The sequence below is a fragment of the Mobula hypostoma genome, chromosome 28 (genome assembly GCF_963921235.1).
Source record: "Mobula hypostoma chromosome 28, sMobHyp1.1, whole genome shotgun sequence".
NCBI classification, from domain to species: domain Eukaryota; kingdom Metazoa; phylum Chordata; class Chondrichthyes; order Myliobatiformes; family Myliobatidae; genus Mobula; species Mobula hypostoma.
The window spans coordinates 792416-812636 of NC_086124.1; the positions used below are offsets into that span (position 1 = coordinate 792416).

The following is a 20221-nucleotide window of genomic DNA, read 5'->3' on the forward strand; positions in this document are numbered from 1 at the left end:
CCCAGACCCGGGTCGAAGAGCGAGGAACGACCTGAGGTTTGGCCGATGCTGGGCCAGATTGGAAAGGTCAGGTTGTCATGGCTGAAGGTGAGCGCCGGGTCGGTTCGTCTCTGCACCGAAAGTAGGCTTTGGTCTGCATCTAATGGGCCTGAATCAGCTCCAGTGGTCGCGGACTCACTTCCGTACACTTCAGTTCTGAAAGCTATTTGCTAACTTCTATTGTTTGCACGATTAGTTTCTCTCTCTGCACATTGGGTGTTAGGCGGTCTTCTCTTCTGAATGGTTTCTGTCGGGTTTCTTTGTATTTAAGAAGATGAACCTCGAAGTTGAATACAGTACACTGATATAGTTGGATAATGAATATGAATGTGCTTTGAACTTTGAGGGTGGAACATGCAGCCAGCGGAAGCGGTGGACGTGGGTTTCATTGTAAATCATTTAGGAGAAGTTTCGTTTGGTGTGTGGAACTCGGCAGAAAAACAGAGTAGCACCGACCAGAGGGGCCTGACCGTGCGGTAGTCCTCGCTGATTTTACATCTTCATATCAACACTATATCGCCACTAGATTCGGGAAGAGTTCTCACACACCGTGCTTGGGTCTCCCTCCTCCGTTCCACAAATCCTCTCACCATCCTTTACTTGCCAGTATTTCTACCCACGGTCTCCCTCCCACCTTCCCCATTTCATCCCCCCCCCCAGTTTCTAACCTCCAGGCACGGTAACTCCTCTTCTCGCCCTCCCCAACCCTGCCTCAAACCTCTCCAACACTCCCCTCCCATCTCCCTCTCCCGTTTCCACCTCACCCTCCCTCTATCTCCCCAATCCTCACCCTCCCTCTATCTCCCCAATCCTCCCCTCTCCCTTTTCCACCTCACCCTCCCTCTACCTCCCCAATTCTCAGCCTCCCTCTACCTCCCCAATTCTCACCCTCCCTCTATCTTCCCAATCCTCACCCTCCCTCTATCTTCCCAATTCTCACCTCCATCTATCTCCCCCGTTTCCACCTCATCCTCACCCTCCCTCCTCTATCTCCCCCAATCCTCACCCTCCCTCTATCTCCCCCAATCCTCACTCTCCCTCTATCTCCCCAATCCTCACCCTCCCTCTATCTCCCCAATCCTCACCCTCCCTCTATCTCCCCAATCCTCACCCTCCCTCTATCTCCCCAATCCTCCCCTCTCCCATTTCCACCTCACCCTCCCTCTATCTCCCCAATCCTCACCCTCCCTCTATCTCCCCAATCCTCCCCTCTCCCGTTTCCACCTCACCCTCCCTCTATCTCCCCAATCCTCACCCTCCCTCTGTCTCCCCCAATCCTCACCCTCCCTCTATCTCTCCAATCCTCCCCCTCCCTCTATCTCCCCAATCCTCACCCTCCTTCTATCTCCCCTCTCCCGTTTCCACCTCACCCTCCCTCTAGCTCCCCCAATCCTCACCCTCCCTCTATCTCTCCCAATCCTCACCCTTCCTCTATCTCCCCAATCCTCACCCTCCCACTATCTCCCCAATCCTCCCCTCTCCCTTTTCCACCTCACCCTCCCTCTACCTCCCCAATTCTCAGCCTCCCTCTACCTCCCCAATTCTCACCCTTCCTGAATCTCCCCCAATCCTCCCCCCCTGCATCTCCCCAAGCCCCCCTCTCCCTCTACCTCCCCAATTCTCACCTCTCTCTATCTTCCCCAATCCTCACCCTCCCTCTATCTCCCCCAATCCTCACTCTCCCTCTATCTCCCCAATCCTCACCCTCCCTCTATCTCCCCAATCCTCACCCTCCCTCTATCTCCCCAATCCTCCCCTCTCCCGTTTCCACCTCACCCTCCCTCTATCTCCCCAATCCTCACCCTCCCTCTGTCTCCCCCAATCCTCACCCTCCCTCTATCTCTCCAATCCTCCCCTCCCTCTATCTCCCCAATCCTCACCTTCCCTCTATCTCCCCAATCCTCACCCTCCCTTTATCTTCCCCAATCCTCACCCTCCCTCTATCTGCCCCAATCCTCACCCTCCCTCTATCTGCCCCAATCCTCACCCTCCCTCTATCTGCCCCAATCCTCACCCTCCCTCTATCTCCCCAATCCTCCCCCTCCCTCTATCTCCCCCAATCCTCACTCTCCTGCTATCTCCCCATTCCTCACCCTCCCTCTATCTCCCCCAATCCTCACCCTGCTGCTATCTCCCCATTCCTCACCCTCCCTCCCCAATCCTCACCCTCCCTCTCCCGTTTCCACCTCACCCTCCCTCTATCTCCCCAATCCTCACCCTCCCTCTATCTCCCCCAATCCTCACCCTCCCTCTATCTCCCCAATCCTCCCTTCTCCCTCTCCCGTTTCCACCTCACCCTCTCTCTATCTCCCCAATCCTCCCCTCTCCCGTTTCCACCTCAACCTCCCTCTATCTGCCCAATCCTCACCCTCCCTCTATCTGCCCCAATGCTCACCCTCCCTCTATCTGCCCAATCCTCACTCTCCCTTTATCTCCTCAATCCTCACCCTCCCTCTATCTGCCCCAATCCTCACCCTCCCTCTATCTCCCCAATCCTCACCCTCCCTGTATCTCACCCAATCCTCCCCTCTCCCTCTCCCGTTTCCACCTCACCCTCCCTCTATCTCCCCCAATCCTCCCCGCTCCCTCCCCCGGTGTCACTTCCTTCAGTGCCGGCTGGAAAGCCCCGGCTGCCGGACACATTTGCGGGGCGTGTCTCAGTAACACGCTGGGGTTTTCCGACCTCAGCAGCGGTCGGAAGCTCTAACTGATGAGGTTGTTTTGAACAAAGGAATCCTCGTTTAAAGGAGCCGCTACCAGTCTCCGGTGGGGGCTGGTCCACCAGAGCACAGAACCGACATGCTTCTGAGGGTGGTTTAGGAACTACCCAGCAGCTGAATTTAGTCTCGGCGAAGCGCTGCGATAACAAACAGAAACACAAGGGATTGTGCAGATGCTGGAAATGCAGAGCACCACACACACAGTGCTGGGGGAACTCAGAAAGCTTCTGTGGAGGGAAATAAACAGTGGATGTTTCCAGCCGAGGATGTTACCTGTAATTAAGACCACCACACAGGTATGTGTACTTTGGCCAAACGTCAGCCTTACAAATACGTCCGCACGGAACTGGAACTTCAGGCTCCTTGTAAAAGTCCTGCCCCAGCTCACAGAAACTGTCCTGACACACTGGGAGTCTGTGGTGAGGCGGTGGCGGGGGTGGGGGAGGTAGTGGTTCTCAGTTGAAAGAGGGCAAAACTAGCAGCCCTCCCCATTAACTCTAGATTCCATCAAGTGTTCAAGGTATCAAATGAAACACAGGCAAGGAAGACCCTCCTGATCACTGCCAGCACCTCATCTGATGGATCAATGCTCTCCTGTGTGGAAACACCTCGGGGAATCTCTGGGGGTAATGGGGACTGAGACTGTCCTCTGGGTGGGGAATTTCAATGTTCATTCATGGGCTGAGTCCTGAGGACAGAGCAGACGGACTGGTGGCAGGTAGTGAGTGAGCCAGACCAGACCAGGGATAAAGCAGCCCGAATATGTCATGACCCGTCTCCAGGCACGTCTGTCCAGGACAGCAGCAGATAAAGTGACCATGACACTGTCCCTGTGGAGACACACTAACCTTCACATGGGGATCACACTCCATTGGGCTGTGTAGAACAATAGACAGACTGAAGGTGGGAGGCACAGACAGACGGGACATCTCGGACTGGGTGTCCCTGAGGTGAGAGGGACAGACGGACGGGGCAACTCGGACTGGGTGTCCCTGAGGTGAGAGGGACAGACGGACGGGGCAACTCAGACTGGGTGTCCCTGAGGTGGGAGGGACAGACAGATGGGGCAACTCAGACTGGGTGTCCCTGAGGTGAGAGGGACAGACGGACGGAGCAGCCCAGACTGGGTGTTCCTGAGGGGAGAGGCTCAGACAGACGGGGCAACTCAGACTGGGTGTCCCTGAGGGGAGAGGCTCAGACAGACGGGGTGGCTCAAACTAGATGTTCCTGAGGTTAGAGCCTCAGAAACGGGTGTATCTGAGGGGGGAGGCTCAGACAGATGAGGCAGCTCAGTCTAGATGTCTCTGAGGGGGAGGCTCAGAAATGGACGTGGCAGCTCAGTCTAGATGCCCCTGAGATGAGGCTCAGAAATGGGTGACCCTGAGGGGATTGGCAGCTTAGAAACAGACATTCCTGAGATGCTGTGGAGCATCAGAACAGTTGGCATGAACATCAGCACAGTCTGTAACCTTGTTGTATCCCAGGTGTTACTGTGATGGCGATAACCTGACTGGCAGACCACAGTACGTGTGCTTGCAACACTGTGTGTCCGACAGAGTGATCAGCAGCACTGAGGATCCACAGGGGACTGTCTTGTCTCCCTTTCTCTTCACCATTTACACCTTGGACTTCAACTACTGCACAGAGTCTTGTCATCTTCAGAAGTTTTCGGATGACTCTGCCATAGTTGGATGCATGAGCAAGGGAGATGAGGTTGAGTACAGGGCTACGGTAGGAAACTTTGTCACATGGTGTGAGCAGAATTATCTGCAGCTTAATGTGAAAAAGACTAAGGAGCTGGTGGTAGACCTGAGGAAAGCTAAGGTACTGGTGACCCCTGTCTCCATCCAGGGGGTCAGTGTGGACATGGTGGAGGATTACAAATACCTGGGGATACAAATTGACAATAAACTGGATTGGTCTAGGAACACTGAGGCTGTCTACAAGAAGGGTTAGAGCCGTCTCTATTTCCTGAGGAAACTGAGGTCCTTTAACATCTGCCGGACGATGCTGAGGATGTTCTACGAGTCTGTGGTGGCCAGTGCGATCATGTTTGCCGTTGTGTGCTGGGGCAGCAGGCTGAGGGTAGCAGACACCAACAGAATCAACAAACTCATTCATAAGGCCAGTGATGTTGTGGGGATGGAACTGGACTCTCTGACGGTGGTGTCTGAAAAGAGGATGCTGTCCAAGTTGCATGCCATCTTGTACAATGTCTCCCATCCACTACATAATGTACTGGTTGGGCACAGGAGTACATTCAGCCAGAGACTCATTCCACCGAGATGCAACACAGAGTGTCATAGGAAGTCATTCCTGCCTGTGGCCATCAAACTTTACAACTCCTCCCTTGGAGGGTCAGACACCCTGAGCCGATAGGCTGGTCCTAGATTTATTTCATAATTTACTGGCATAATTTACATATTACTATTTAACTATTTATGGTTCTATTACTATTTATTATTTATGGTGCAACTGTAATGAAAACCAATTTCCCCCGGGATCAATAAAGTATGACTATGACTATGACTATGACTATGACTATGACTAAGGAGAGTGGGGGAAATTTGTCTACCGTAAGGAGAAATCAATATTCATGCCAAACAAGTCCACCTCCCTTTGAGCCAGTGAATTTTCACCTTAATGTTTAGCTTCACCGAGGCTCCTTGCTGCCACACTTGTTCTGCGGGCCATCAGTATCGACTCTCTGAAAATTGGCTCTTTTTGGCCAAGGCTATAATAAGGTCTGGCACCTGGATGGTGAGGACCTCAGGAGCAGGGTTCCCAAACCTTTTTGGATGCTGTGGGCCCCTACCATTAACTGAGGGGTGTTTGAACCCCAGGCTGGGAGACCCTGCGCAGTAGGCAGCCTGGTGAATTGTTCATCCAGCATCCGGAGAGGCATGCGGTTGTGACTTTTTAGACTGTTCTTTAACAAATACTGGGCCTCACCGTCACTGAGAATGGAGCTGGCTTGCAGTTCTTTCTCATGTTACTGGTTTGATTATCTGCCACCATTTACAACTAGATGTGGCACTGCTGGAGAGCTACACTCTAATTTATTGTTTCCTCCTTCGCAGGTCTGTTGCACACTAATTTTGCATTTTACCATGCATGCAGCCCTGTACTGCAGCTGGGCCCTTCACTTTCTGTGCTGCTTGGCTCAGCTTTAGATGTGTTTGCTCATTGAAGTTGGGTTCAGTGGATTGAGGGGTGTTTCTGGCTGTGACGTTACAGATGCTAGTGTACAGTACTGCTGATGCTGGCCCAATTCTCAGCTACTCAGATGCTCTAAATCCTTCCCATTCACTTCGAGTGTATCTACTTCACTGGCACAATGGTTACGGGGACCCAGTAGATTGGAGAGTGTCCTTTTGTGCAGTTCTCTGTCAGACTTTATTTGTCAATCTTGTGAAAAATCCTGGATTGTTTTGCTAAGCTAAAGTTCAAAGTACGTATGTTATCAAAGTATGTATACATTATACAACCTTGACTCCAGCCTCCTCACGGGCAGGCCCAAAACAATGAAACCCAGAAGGACTCATCAAAAACAAGACCATCAAACACCCGATATGCAGAGAGAACAACACCAAATTGTGCATCAATAAAAGTAAGCTGAAGGAAGTAAATGAATAAATGTTACTGTAGTTTGAGGGTAAGAATTTGCCATTCACACTTTCACTGAACTGTTGTTGAATTCGGAGAATAAACAGCCAACCATATGAATCCTGATGAAGGGTCTTGGCCTGAAACATCGACTGTTTATTCATTTCCATAGATGCTACCTGACCTGCCGAGTTCCTCTAGCATTTTATGTCTGTTGCTTGGCCTGAAACACTGACTATGTATTCCTCTCCATAGACGCTGCCCGACCTGCTGAGTTCTTCAAGCAATTGTGTGTGCTGCTCTGGATTTCCAACATTTGCAGAATCTCTTGTCATTATGAATTATTATTATTATGTTTAAAATGTTATTTCATACCACTGTAATGGACCAATGAAAGATGACTGCTTCACCCATTACCCACAGGGGATTTCCACAAGGAAGGAAATCAAACACAGGATAAGAATTTACCTTCTTCCTTCGTTCAATCTGATGTGTTCAGATCTGAACTGGATAGAGCTGTAAAGCTGATAAATTATTCTGGACTGGGTCACTTTACTGATAATCCCTTTCACAGCTGAATTCTTTCTGACTGGGGCACTTTGCTGATAATATCTTCCACAGGCAAATTCTTCCCGACTGGGCACTTTACTGATAATCCCTTTCACAGCTGAAATTTAGTGGTTATAATAATCATGAGAAAATACCTCTAGACCAGGAGTTCCCAACCAATACCATTTAGCAAGGGGTTAATGGATCCTGGGTTGGGGATCCCTGTTCTACTTCAACTCTGTTTCATTTTACCTTATGGTTTTGGTCTTATTGAAACAATTCCAATTCAATTTACCAGAGTTTGATGTGGTTTATTTCACTGTCAGCCTGGAACTTTTTACATAACCAGTCCAATATCTTCAAATATTTAATCCAATAATGGAAATACAAACACAGATCTGATCTGAAGTTACTGAGGTCTGTGACTTATACACAGAAATGCGGAGGCAATCAAAACCAGTCTGACTTACTGGCATCAATAGGAGTTAGGGGCAAGAGTCTGACATCTGTCCCTGAAACCTGCTGCACCATGCATCAAGATTCAAGATCGTTTAATGTTATTTCCTGTACACAAGTGTAAAGAAGATCAAAATCATTGTTATTCCGGGTCTGATGCAGCACCAAACACTAAAAGATAAAGAACACAATAATAAAGACACAAGATAGCTTATAGGCATTGATTGATTGTATGTACATAAAGTGACACTAGGCACAGGAGTGTCTGTACATAAGGTGACTGACAGGAAATGATACAGTAGTGGTGGTTGGGGGTGTGGAGGGGTGGGTTAGTGGCTGGAGGTGTTGATAAATCTTGCTGCTTGGGGGAAAGCAACTGTTTTTGAGTCTGGTGGTCCTGGCGTAGATTCTACAAAGCCTCCTCCCTGATGGGAGTGGGACAAACAGTCTATGAGCAGGGTGGGTGGGATCCTTCCTTCCTTGATGGTGGGTAGGCTGGTGCTGTGATACTTCGGGCAGGTTTGACCTCCCCTCCACCCCAGTGCAGCTTGTGTGCCAAGCGGAGATGCAGCTTGCTCGGAAACTCTCTACCGTAGAATGATGTGAGTATAGATGTGCATATGATGGTATGACAGTACTCTCCTCCTGTATATTTCATGTTCCTAAATTCCCTTAACACCCAGAAAAACATACGTCTATGTCTTAAATTAACTCACTGACTGAGCCTCAACAGCCTCTGGAGTAGAGTAGTTGAAATATATACCATCCTGAAGAAATTCCTTCCCAAATCCCATCCCTTATGCCTATTCCTTATTCAGATGTACCGTGGAGAGTGTTCTGACTGGTTACATCACCGTCTGGTACGGCGGCTCTAACCTACAGGAACAGAAAAAGCTGCAAGAGGGTTGCAAACTCAGCCAGCTCTACCATGGGCACTAGCCTCCCCAGCTTCAAAGACATCTTCAAAAGACAATGCCTTTAGAAAGTGGCATCTCTCATTAAGGACCACCACCACCTAACACATGCCCTCTTCCCATTGCTACCATCAGGGAGGAGGGACAGGAGCCTGAAGACCCCTCTTCTCATCACTACCATCAGGGAGGAGGGACAGGAGCCTGAAGACCCCTCTTCTCATCACTATCATCAGGAAGGAGGGACAGGAGCCTGAAGACACCTCTTCTCATCACTACCATCAGGGAGGAGGTACAGGACCCTGAAGATCCCTCTTTTCATCACTACCCTCAGGGAAGATATCTCTGTCATCATATTTTTGAATGGTCCATGAACCCAAGATCACTGTCTCACAATTTTGCTCTTTTTTTGCACGATTCACTGTAATTTATGGTAAATTTTATTACTGCACTGTACTGCAGCTGTAAAACAAATTACATGACGTATGTCAGTGATGAGAAAGCTGATTCGGATTCTGAATGTGACCCCAGTGCTAAACTCTCATCTAGGGGAATACCCTCTCTGCAGGTTATGTTATGTAAGAGTTTCCTATGTTTCAGAGAGATCACCCCTAATCTTGTTAAACTCTAGAAAATATCCACTTAGTCCACTTCCTCTCTCCTCAGGAGATAAGCACAGTACCTCTTCCGTGGTGTGAAAACTGCGTCTAAAGTCTGGAAGTGAGTGTGACTGTTTCGGTCTAAAACGGAAAGGTTATTGTAGTCCACGGGCCGTGATCGTACATTTTCAACTCAAAGAGGAAACTAGTGCGGACACGACCCAACCTGCAAGCTGCCTTTTCCGAAAGCTCCCCTCTCTTTAATGGCACTATAGGGCTATTTAAAGAAAAACTTCACGCCATCTTAGAGGTTTCTTCTTCAGGCAGTTTAACTAATCAACCACTCCAGTTGGCTCTGCCACCCCCTCTATCGGTTATCTCCATCACTGCACTGCACTATAAAAACTAAACCACTTTCTATAATGGTAGTTACATGCTAGTGTTTGTATATTCATACACATTCCTTTCCACATACACATATGCTTCCCTGGTATCATGGATTCTTGATTACCTGACTGGCAGACCACAGTACGTGTGCTTGCAACACTGTGTGTCTGGCAGAGCGATCAGCACTGGGGCTCCACAGGGGACTGTCTTGTCTCCCCTTCTCTTCACCATTTACACCTCGGACTTCAACTACTGCACAGAGTCTTGTCATCTTCAGAAGTTTTCTGATGACTCTGCCATAGTTGGATGCATCAGCAAGGGAGATGAGGCTGAGTACAGGGCTATGGTAGGAAACTTTGTCACATGGTGTGAGCAGAATTATCTGCAGCTTAATGTGAAAAAGACTAAGGAGCTGGTGGTGGACCTGAGGAGGGCTCAACAGAGATGGTGATAGACAAGAGCTCGACAGAGATGGTGATAGAGCTTGACAGAGATGGTGATAGAAAAGAGCTCGACAGAGATGGTGATAGAGCTTGACAGAGATGGTGATAGATAGAGCTCGACGGAGATGGTGATAGAGCTCGACAGAGATGGTGATAGACAGAGCTCGACAGAGATGGTGATAGACAGAGCTCGACAGAGATGGTGATAGAGCTCGACAGAGATGGTGATAGACAGAGTTCGACAGAGATGGTGATAGAGCTCGACAGAGATGGTGATAGACAGAGTTCGACAGAGATGGTGATAGAGCTCGACAGAGGTGGTGATAGACAGAGCTCGACAGAGATGGTGATAGAGCTCGACAGAGATGGTGATAGATAGAGCTCGACAGAGGTAGTGATAGAGCTCGACAGAGATGGTGACAGAGTTCGACAGAGATGGTGATAGGTAGAGCTCGACAGAGATAGTGATAGAGCTCGACAGAAGGTGATAGACAGAGCTCAACAGAGATGGTGATAGAGCTCGACAGAGATGGTGATAGACAGAGTTCGACAGAGATGGTGATAGAGCTCGACAGGGATGGTGATAGATAGAGCTCGACAGAGATAGTGATAGAGCTCGACAGAGATGGTGACAGAGTTCGACAGAGATGGTGATAGGTAGAGCTCGACAGAGATGGTGATAGGTAGAGCTTGACAGATGGTGACAGAGTTCGACAGAGATGGTGATAGATAGAGCTCGACAGAGATGGTGATAGACAGAGTTCGACAGAGATGGTGATAGAGCTCGACAGAGATGGTGATAGACAGAGCTCGACAGAGATGGTGATAGACAGGGTCCGACAGAGATGGTGATAGAGCTCGACAGGGATGGTGATAGATAGAGCTCGACAGAGATAGTGATAGAGCTCGACAGAGATGGTGACAGAGTTCGACAGAGATGGTGATAGGTAGAGCTCGACAGAGATGGTGATAGGTAGAGCTTGACAGATGGTGACAGAGTTCGACAGAGATGGTGATAGATAGAGCTCGACAGAGGGTGATAGACAGAGTTCGACAGAGATGGTGACAGAGTTCGACAGAGATGGTGATAGGTAGAGCTTGACAGAGATGGTGATAGACAAGAGCTCGACAGGGTGACAGAGTTCAGCAGAGATGGTGATACAGCTCAACAGAGATGGTGACAGAGCTGGGCAGAGATGGTGATAGATAGACACTTATGTAGTTTCAGCTTTTAAATTGAGTGTTACAGTTGAGGTGGTGTCAGATTCTGTAAAATCTTCTTCTACTTTAACTTTATGGAAGCCAGGGTGATGTCTAGGGTGCATGTGGCTGGATGAACTGGGTGGAGAGAGTGCCAGTGTGGGTGATGCCAGGTCAGGACGTGGGGGTGGTGGTAGAGTACCTAGTAGGCACTGCTGGTGCTTGGCCAAAATCTTCTTCTCGTAGGTAAGCAGGATTCAATGGAAAAACTAGGGCACGGGGTGAGGGCAGTGGGTGGGTATTATCAGCAGTGGGTCTGTCAAGATCATAGCGGGGTGTGTGTTTAAAAGCTCAAAGCAAAAATTATTATCAGAGGACGTAAATGTTACCATATATTGAGATTTATAATCTTTCAGACATCTACAGGAAAAGAACGAAATAAAATAGAAATAATGCAAACTATACATAAACACTGACAAGCATCCAATGCGCAAAGGTAGATGAACTGTGCACATAAAATATACACAATTACCTATTCTGCCTAATTTACATATATCAACATAATTTACGTACAGTACACGAGAAACAAAATACGGTGACGTCCAATACCTAGGACTATGCGCAGGCGCAATCCGGCCTGAATTGAAACTGTCCAGGGGAGAGCACGTGATGTGGGGTAAAAGGTCAAGTTGTCGATGACATCATCTAGGGAAGATGGCGGACGGGTGAGTGGAAAACGTCAGAAGTCGGGGAATTCCCCCTCCGTCTGAGGGAGGAGGGTAGGAAGGGAGGGATAGGTAGGGTTGAATATTGAGGGGAAAGACGGGAGGGGAATAAAAGGGAGGTAGTTCTGTGGGACGGTTATGGAAAGCGGGTAAGGAAGGAGGGTTTGGACGGAGGGGGTGGAAGGAGAGTTCTGGAGTGAGGGTGGATGAAGGAGGGATCTGGAGTGAGGGGGACGATGGAGGGTTCTGAGGTGAGGGGGACGATGGAGGGTTCTGAGGTGAGGGGTACGACGGAGAGTTCTGGAGTGGGGGGGATGAGCGAGAGTTCTGGAGTGGGGGACGAGGGAGAGTTCTGGAGCGAGGATTCTGGAGTGAGGGAGGGTTCTGGAATGAGGGGGGCGAGGGAGGGTTCTAGAGTGAGGGGGAGAGGGAGGGAAAGAGAGGAGTTCTGGAGTGATGTGGTCAAGGGAGGATTCTAGAGTAAGAGGGTATGAGGGAGGGGTTCTGGAGTGAGCAGGATGAGGAAAGAGAGTGATGTAACAGAGAGGGTGAATTAAATCATAAATTTTGTTAGAAAATTATATGGGTAATGACTGAAAGGTTCTCGTCTTCAGATGGAGAATCTGCAAGTGATTGGAGGTCTGGCAAGTGAGAGGCTTTTAGAAGTGAGATGAGGGTGTTCAGAAACACCATGTTGCTGTTAGAATGAAAGGCAAGGCTGGGCTGAGTCAGGACTCCTGTTTGAGGAGCTGGCCTGGAAAATGAGTATGCTTATCAGAGATAGACAGCTGGGATGAAGCGAATCCCTTCTGGAGTACAAGAGATGTAGGAATTCACTTGACAGGGAAATCGGAAGGTCACAGGGAGTACGTGAGATTGCTTTGACAAATAAAATAAAGGAGAATCCTGCGAGATTTAAAAAATTATATTACGAGCAACAGGGTAACTGGAAATTTTGGAATTGGAATTTATTTATTATTGTCACACGTGCTGAGAAACGGTGAAAAACATACTATTTGGGCAGACTGGGCCATACATGCGTACATCAAGATAATAAGAAGGATTTAGCTCAGTAGTTACAGAGAAATTGTAGTGCTGTTAAACAATATACTTCAATGGCCTTGACTAGTTAAACTGGGAGATCTCTAACGTATGAGGTCTGTTCAAGGCTCTGAAAGTAGCAAGATGTAGTCTGGTGATAAGTGCTTGTAATCTGCCGGACAGGAGGGGGAAGAAGATAGAATGACCAAGTCAGGAGGGAAGAACTGACCCCTGTAGGATCAATCTGGTTGTTTATGTGTGGTGCCACAGAAGACTGGCAAAGTTTGAAGTGAATATTTTTCATCTGTACTTCTATGGAGAGGGTCATGGAAGCTGAACAATTGCTGGAAGGAATAGTGATGTACTGGAACGTATTCCCATTACAAGAGAGGAGGTGCTGGTGCTCTTAAAGCACAATTAGTGGAGAAATCTCTGGGCCTTATCAATTGTACCCTATCCCTTTCTGAGAAGCTAGGGAAGACATTTGAGGGGCCCTGGCAGAGATAATGAGATTATCTTTAGCCACAGGTGGGGTACCAGAGAATTGGAGGGTGACGAAAGCTGTGGCTTTATTTAAGAGCCTCAGGACCACACTGGGGAACTACAACTGCTGAGTCTAATGTCAGTGGTGGGGAAGGAACACTTTGTGATGTTAAACAGTAGGATTCATTTGCGGTAACATTTAACAAAAATAATCTCCCTTTATAATAAACATTCGATATTATTTTTATGAACAGATTGTGGATGGTGTTGACCAGCTCAGCATTTAATACTATTTTCAAATTTGTTTTGAGAAAGTGTGAAAGTCTTTGTTGTAAAAGAGACAGGATTGCAACTAGAGAAGTGGATCTGATTGCTTTCAAGTGAGCTGTTGAATCCACTGTTTCTTTGCTTTCAGCAATTTTCTTTCAGCCCTTGAGCACTTGTTTGCTGGAATAACAGAACAGGTTGTAAATACTGTTTACATTTAACAATCGTGTTGTCCTTGTGTGTAAAACCATGTGCAAGCTCCCCTTCAAAACACACACCACCTTTCCATGTAAATACATTGCATTTGGTTATCACTGGGAATAAATCCTATTCTTCCCAAGACAGCCGAATGTGGGATTACTTTACCAGAAAGAATTAGCTTTTCATGTCTCAGCTTTGTAAGGGCAAGTTCAATCGGGCCTTGCTGGCAGTGCTTACTCCTGAAAAATACAGAAATTGAAAAAAAAATTGGATTTCCACTTTGTTTGATGTTGGTGTGCTGCGGAAATCTGTGGTCTGTAGTTTTCACAGCATCACCTTGAGCGTAATTAGAATCTGGATACTTGCCTGTCTGTGTTGGTTTCACATTGTCACCGTGTTGCTGGTTATTTGCTGTTTGTCCGCAGTAGTGTTCAGTATCACTCTTAATACTCTTGTACCTTCAATAAGAGTGAGAGAGACTTCCACTTATACCTTAATGCTAGGTGCAAAACATAAAAAAGTGCTGGTCTGAGTGTTTAAAAAACACATTCAAGATGCTGCAGCTTCTGTGGTGAGGAATAAACAGTTGACGTTTCAGGCCAAGACCTTTCATCAGTACTGGAAAGGAAGATGGCGATTTGATCTGCTGAGTTCCTCCGGCATTTTATGTGTGTTGCTCAAGATTACTCACCACCAGGTTCAGGAACAATTAATACCACTCACCCCCATCACTGATCTGTTCTCACAGCCTCAGGACTCGCACCACCTGGTTCAGAAACAGTTTTTACCCCTCAGCCATCATGCTCTTGAACCGAAGGGGATAATTTCACTCAACTTCACTCACCCATCATTGAAATGTTCCCGTAGCCTACGGACTCACTTTCAAGGACTCTTCATCCCATGGTCTCAATATTTATTGCTTATTATTTATTACTATTTCTTTTTGTATTTGCACAGTTTGTTTTAGGGCAGGAGTTTCAGGGCAGTAGTTTCAGTGCAGTGTTGCCTTTTGCACTCTGGTTGAATGCCCAAGCTGGTGCGATTTTTCATTGATTCTGTTATGGTTAGTATTCTATTATGGATTTATTGAGTATGCCCACAAGAAAACGAATCTCAGGGTTGTGTATGGTGACATGTATGTACTTTGATCACCTGCAGAACCTTCTGTCTCAAGTTTAAAGTTGCATTGATTTGATGCTTAAAAGTCTTTGGTACAAGTTTTTTTTCATTTTTAAGGTATAATGAAATGTTTTCTGATGATTTGAAAGTTTTTGCTGTGATTTTTTAAAATCTTGAAGTCTCTAAGACTCTGAAGAGCTGTCCATAACTCCTTACGAACTGGGTGTATGGTCAGCAATTTGAATACTGTATATCATGGGGAATGCCCTGTCCTGGCACTGTACGCAGGTGCACAATCAGATTTCTGTTTTGTTTTTGCTTTGCTCTCAGTTTTAACTTGGTCTTGCTGTTCATGGATGCACAGTTAGTGATTTGATTCTGGATTTTCACCATTACTTTGGGTTTTGGTTCAGAATGCTAAAATAGTTTTGACTTTACGGTTTTCCCTTAGTATTACTTGGATTCTTTAACTTCCCTACGTAGTTTTGCCAAGATCCTGAATCTGGTAAATGAGGGTTCTAGCTGCAAGTTTCTCTCTTGTTCTGTAGTGCATTTCTAAAATATACATGACATGCATTTTTTCATGTCATGGTTCAAAATTCAGTTTCCAAAAGAAAATGGGATATAGGATATTGCAAAACACAGGAAAACATGTTATCTTTTATTTTATTTAAAATTTGAATTAGAGGACTATCTTCCCTTGCAGGGAATCCGGTGGGAGTTGGTGGGGCAGCTGGATACAAGAAAGTCTCCAATCGGTCAAAGAAAAGGTAAGTGAAGAAGCCTCTTTAATGTTATAATAAATATGGTAGTAAGAACTGTAAAGATTGTTTTTTCCCTGCTGGCGGTTTGATGTTTATCTTTAGAAGCTTTTTGTAATGATGCATGGCTCCGGGTTGTACACCTAATGGGTTTTTTTTCCCCACTCTTTCTGCTTAGTAGGGTTTTTTATTATCACCAAAATTTTTCAATCCTTAAAATAATGTTTTTTTTTCCTTGAAACACTGTAAGTGTTGTTTACTTTGACGTACTCGTGTTATTTTTCAATAATATAATAAAAAGATTTAAAAAGAAAAAGATTTTTTTTAATATATAAGTTTATGAAAGAAGGTAAGTGCGTGTAAACTTTTGACCATTCAAAGATTGGTTTTATTTGTCACGTGTACATTAAACCTTCAAAGCATCCAGTGAAATGTATTGTTTGTGCCAAATTAACTCGGTGAGGATTGTGCTGGGCGGTTCACAAGTGTGGCTGTGCTTTCAGCACCAACGTAGCATGCCCACAATTCACTAACCCTAACCCGTACGTCTTTGGACTGTGGGAGGAGACTGGAGCACTTTGGGAAACCCACAGGGAGAAGACACAAACTGCTTACAGACCTTCACCTGGATCGGTGATTGCTGGCTGGCTGCTGAAAGCAGTGGGCTGCTACCCTACCATGTCACCCTTGCAAAAAGCTTTTTTAATAAGGCATTGGTCTCAGTCTTAGAACAAGGTTGGAAGAAAGCAGTGAAGGTCATGCTGTCAGCAAGTGTGTGAATGATCTTTCAACAGCTGCCAGTTGTGCTCCAGCGATTTGCTGGAGTCATCATTGCATGTGTGCGTGTGGCCTGTCAAATCCAAATTGGCTGTGTACTTGAATTTTATCCACAAACTGGCCTTTTATCATGGCTAATCCAGATCATTTTTAACTATCATTGGTGAAATCAGATCCAACATTTTATTTGCTTTAAAAGGCCTTTACTTTTTCAGCTGTGAATTTAGAATATAAGAATTAGGAGCAGAGATGGGTCTCGCCTCCTTGAGCTTCTGTTATTCATGGTTTTTCATCAAAGCTATTTTCCTTCCCTCTTAATTTTTGACTTCTCTTTGATCCGTGATCTATTGGTCTCAGTTTGGAGTGAAATGGATGACAACTCTCCACTGTATTCCACAGATTCACACTGTCTGAGTGGAGAAGTTTCTCCTCATTCTGTGTTCAGTCAGGCAAACATCCTCCCCATTCTGGACAGAGAAAATGTGGGAAGCACTGAGCAGGCCACACAACACTGCAAATGTTTCAGGTGATGACCGTGTGTCACAACAAATAATTAGTCTATATACTACTAAAACTCTCATGCACTGTCTGTTTGTCCAATTAGCGCAAATGGTGCATTACAGTGGCACTTTTTTGGCTAAATAGAATTAAAATGCGCTAACTTACAGAATGCAGGCAAAGTTCAGGGTTATATATTCATATAAAATTGCTCATTCACCAAAATAAACAGTTCTCCTTTTATCCTGAGACCCGATCGGCCATCATGGAAGTCGGGACGCAACAGCCCGACGCATGCGCACGGCCAGCCTCAGCAGCGACACCTACCGGAGCAAAAGGGCAGGGCAGCTCTGTTTCGCGGGGTCACATTCTGCTAATCCCCATCAGCATGTGTATGATTGGGACAGGTCTAACTGCCACCCATCGATAAGAGATAATTAAATCTTATTGTAATGACATACTTCGAGACACCCATAAAACCCTTTGCTGCAGTCAAAGGACAGCGGTGACTATATCATGTCCATTTAGGAGAGTGCCAACCACATCACCAAGAATAATCAGCATCCTTTGGTGTTACTGCTTCGTATCTTCTATCCAGCATTAGGGTAAAAAAAATGGTCAGCCTAATTATGCTGCGTGGAAAGGGAAGGGGAACATTATGGTCAAGAGATGATGCCAAATGTCGTTGGGAAGCAGCAAGGAGAGGGAGAGAAAAAGAATCAAATGAGGCCAGGGCCGCATGACTCCAGGATCAAAGAGTCAGGACAAAAAAAGATGAGGGAAGAAGAGACAGAGGAGGAGAGGCATGCACGTCTCCAGGATCAGAGACAAACAACAAACAGCAGAAAAGCTGAAGAGACGGGGGATGAAAAGGCTGCATGTCTCCAGAATGACAACGAGAGGCACAAGGGTGGCAGATAAACCAGAAATAATGCCATCAAAAGTGTCCTTCGTTAAATGAGGATCAGCTATATTTGCTTTGCTACGTGTCATTCTTCTTTAATAAACTGATGTTTTCTACTTCAGTTTCCAAAGCGCAGCGATACAAATAGCATTCAGGAAAATTTAATCTTCATTCTGGTCACATCAGACTGCACTACCCTTCTCTCAAAGGGTGCCCCAACGGGTCACCCTGTTATCTAGTTGTAACTAAAGGTCTTTGACCCAAATATGAACAAATTCCTTCTCCAGAGATGCTGCTTCACCTGTGCATCTCCATTTTCTGTTTTCATTTCAGATTTCCAACATCTGCCTTTCTTCTTAAATTTTCATCTTTTTTCTAGTCTGAGGAGGAAGAATCTCTTCTACAATTAAGTTGCCAATAATGTGTATTAGGGTTAGGGATTGTATTAAAAGTTATATACAGCTGAAAGTGTTTGCTTATGCAATATAAATATTAGTTTTTGTAAACCATTAGTACTGATAGTAAAAATCAAAGCAGGAGCACTTTCAAATGCAGTGTAGAATAGGGAGGAGAGGCCTTCGTTTTCTCAAGCTCTGAACAGTGACTCCACCAAACAAGGCATTGTAATAGGCTCTGCGTACAATCTTTATTGATCAAAGTGCGAGTTGTAGCCTTGGCCCTTAGGCTTGCAATAAAGGTGTCTCTATATAAATTATACATGAACTTTTAAAATTTTTAGTACAGGCTGAGTACCCCTTGTCAGAAATGCTTTAGGGATGGAAGGGTTTTGGATTATATAATCAGATAGCTTGGGAATGCCATTATTTATGACTCAGAATTTATGTGCAACTGGTAAGCAGTCCTTGTCTTACACTTGTTCATCACACATATGTACTTAACAATAAAAACTTTTAGATACCATTTATAGAATGAAAATATAAATTCTGCAGACTAACAAAAGCAGTGGTGTCAGGAGAATTCCTGAATCAACTGTTGAACAACAACAAATAATGGCAGACCTGCAGCGTCCACATACGATGTTTGTGTTTTGATTAAAAGATTACAGTGCACTACACAGTTGCAAAAAAAAGTTTGAACCCTTTGCAATTATCCGTTTTTCAGCATTAATTACTTATAAAATGTCTGATCTTCATCTAAGTCACAATAGTAGATAAACACAATCTGCCTAAACTAGTAACAAAACAATTGCACTACTCATCAATACTGAATACACCATTTAAACAATCACAGTCTGGGTTCAAAAAAGTGTAAACCTCTGGGGTAATACTTTCTACACAGTCTATTTGGAGTCAGGTGTTCTAATCAGTGAGATGAGATTAGAGGTGTAGATTGTAAGGGTGCCCTGCCCTATAAAAAGACACACAAAGTCAGGTAATTAACAGAGCCTGCTCTTCTCAAGAAAGATCTGTTTTTGTGCACCCTGCTTCAATCAAAATAACTTTCAGAGGACCTTAGAAGAAGAATTGTAGAGATGCATGAAGCTTGAAAAGGCTATGAAATCATTTCTAAAGATCTGAGTGTTCATCAGTCCACAGTAAGAGAAATTGTCTATAAATGGAGGAAATTCAATACTGTTAAATATTTCAATGGTTTCATTTAATATCAGAGAAATGTATGCAGTATACATCCTGAAATTCTTGTTCTTTGAAGACATCCATGAAAACAGAAGAGTGTCGTAAAGAATGAAACACTTAATACGTTAGAACCTCAAAGCCCCCTTGCACACAAGCAGCAGCAAAGCAACGACCTTCCCTACCCCTCCACTTGTTTCAGCATCCGCCAAGCATGCAATAGCAAAACCCCCAATAAAGACCATGATCTGCAGTACACCAAAAACGAATCATTCACCAGACAATTCAACATACCACAGGCTCCACCTCTTCCCAATAAAGGGACAGAGACGTGCCACACAGTGAGGGGAGACACAGAAAAACAACTCGCTGATCTACGGTGTAAAAATTGTGTGTTGTGCTGCTTTTTTTCCCCTGAGTTCTCCAATTGGAGAATCTATGAACTCCGAAGGTGCGCTTGTCTTTTAGGCCACATCCTTGGAATCTCAAAAAGTGCCTGGTCTTGAGCCCCTGGGAGTGGGTCCCACCACTGCAAAGTGTAACTCCAGGTCAGAGTATTCAACTGAACCCCATCCACCCTGACAAGGAAAAAGAGAGACATCAAAGATAGAAATTCAGCAATTTCCATAGGTGAGCTTGAGGGAGTCGCTGTTGAGTGCTATTGTAACTCTGTCCCGGATTCAACTCTCGTTTTCTACTCTCTCTGGGCGTGGGCATCGTGCAAAGATCACAATGTGCAATGCTGAAGGTGGTGAAAAAGAACCAAAGAGTAACGGCAAAAGACCTGCAGAGATCTCTAGAATTTACTGAAGTCTCTTTTCATATGTCCACTATAAGAAAAGTACTGAACAAGAATGGTGTTCGTGGAAGGACACCACAGAGGAAATGACTCCTCTCCAAAAAACACATTGCTGCATGTCTCAAGTTTGCAAAAGACCACCAG

General features: G+C 45.7%; 1 protein-coding gene across 3 annotated transcripts in view; it reads left to right on the forward strand.

Moving 5' to 3' along the window:
- The first annotated feature begins 11578 nt into the window (after nt 1-11578).
- Nucleotides 11579-20221, forward strand: part of bsdc1 (BSD domain containing 1) — a 46359-nt gene continuing 37716 nt past the window's right edge. Inside the window, exons 1-2 of one of the 3 annotated variants that reach the window (XM_063034742.1) lie at nt 11579-11635; nt 15453-15516. In XM_063034742.1, coding sequence (XP_062890812.1) covers nt 11625-11635; nt 15453-15516 — 75 coding nt within the window. In that variant the 5' untranslated portion in view covers nt 11579-11624. The remainder of the gene's footprint in view (nt 11636-15452; nt 15517-20221) is intronic. The other 2 variants (XM_063034743.1, XM_063034744.1) reach the window with 2 other exon arrangements.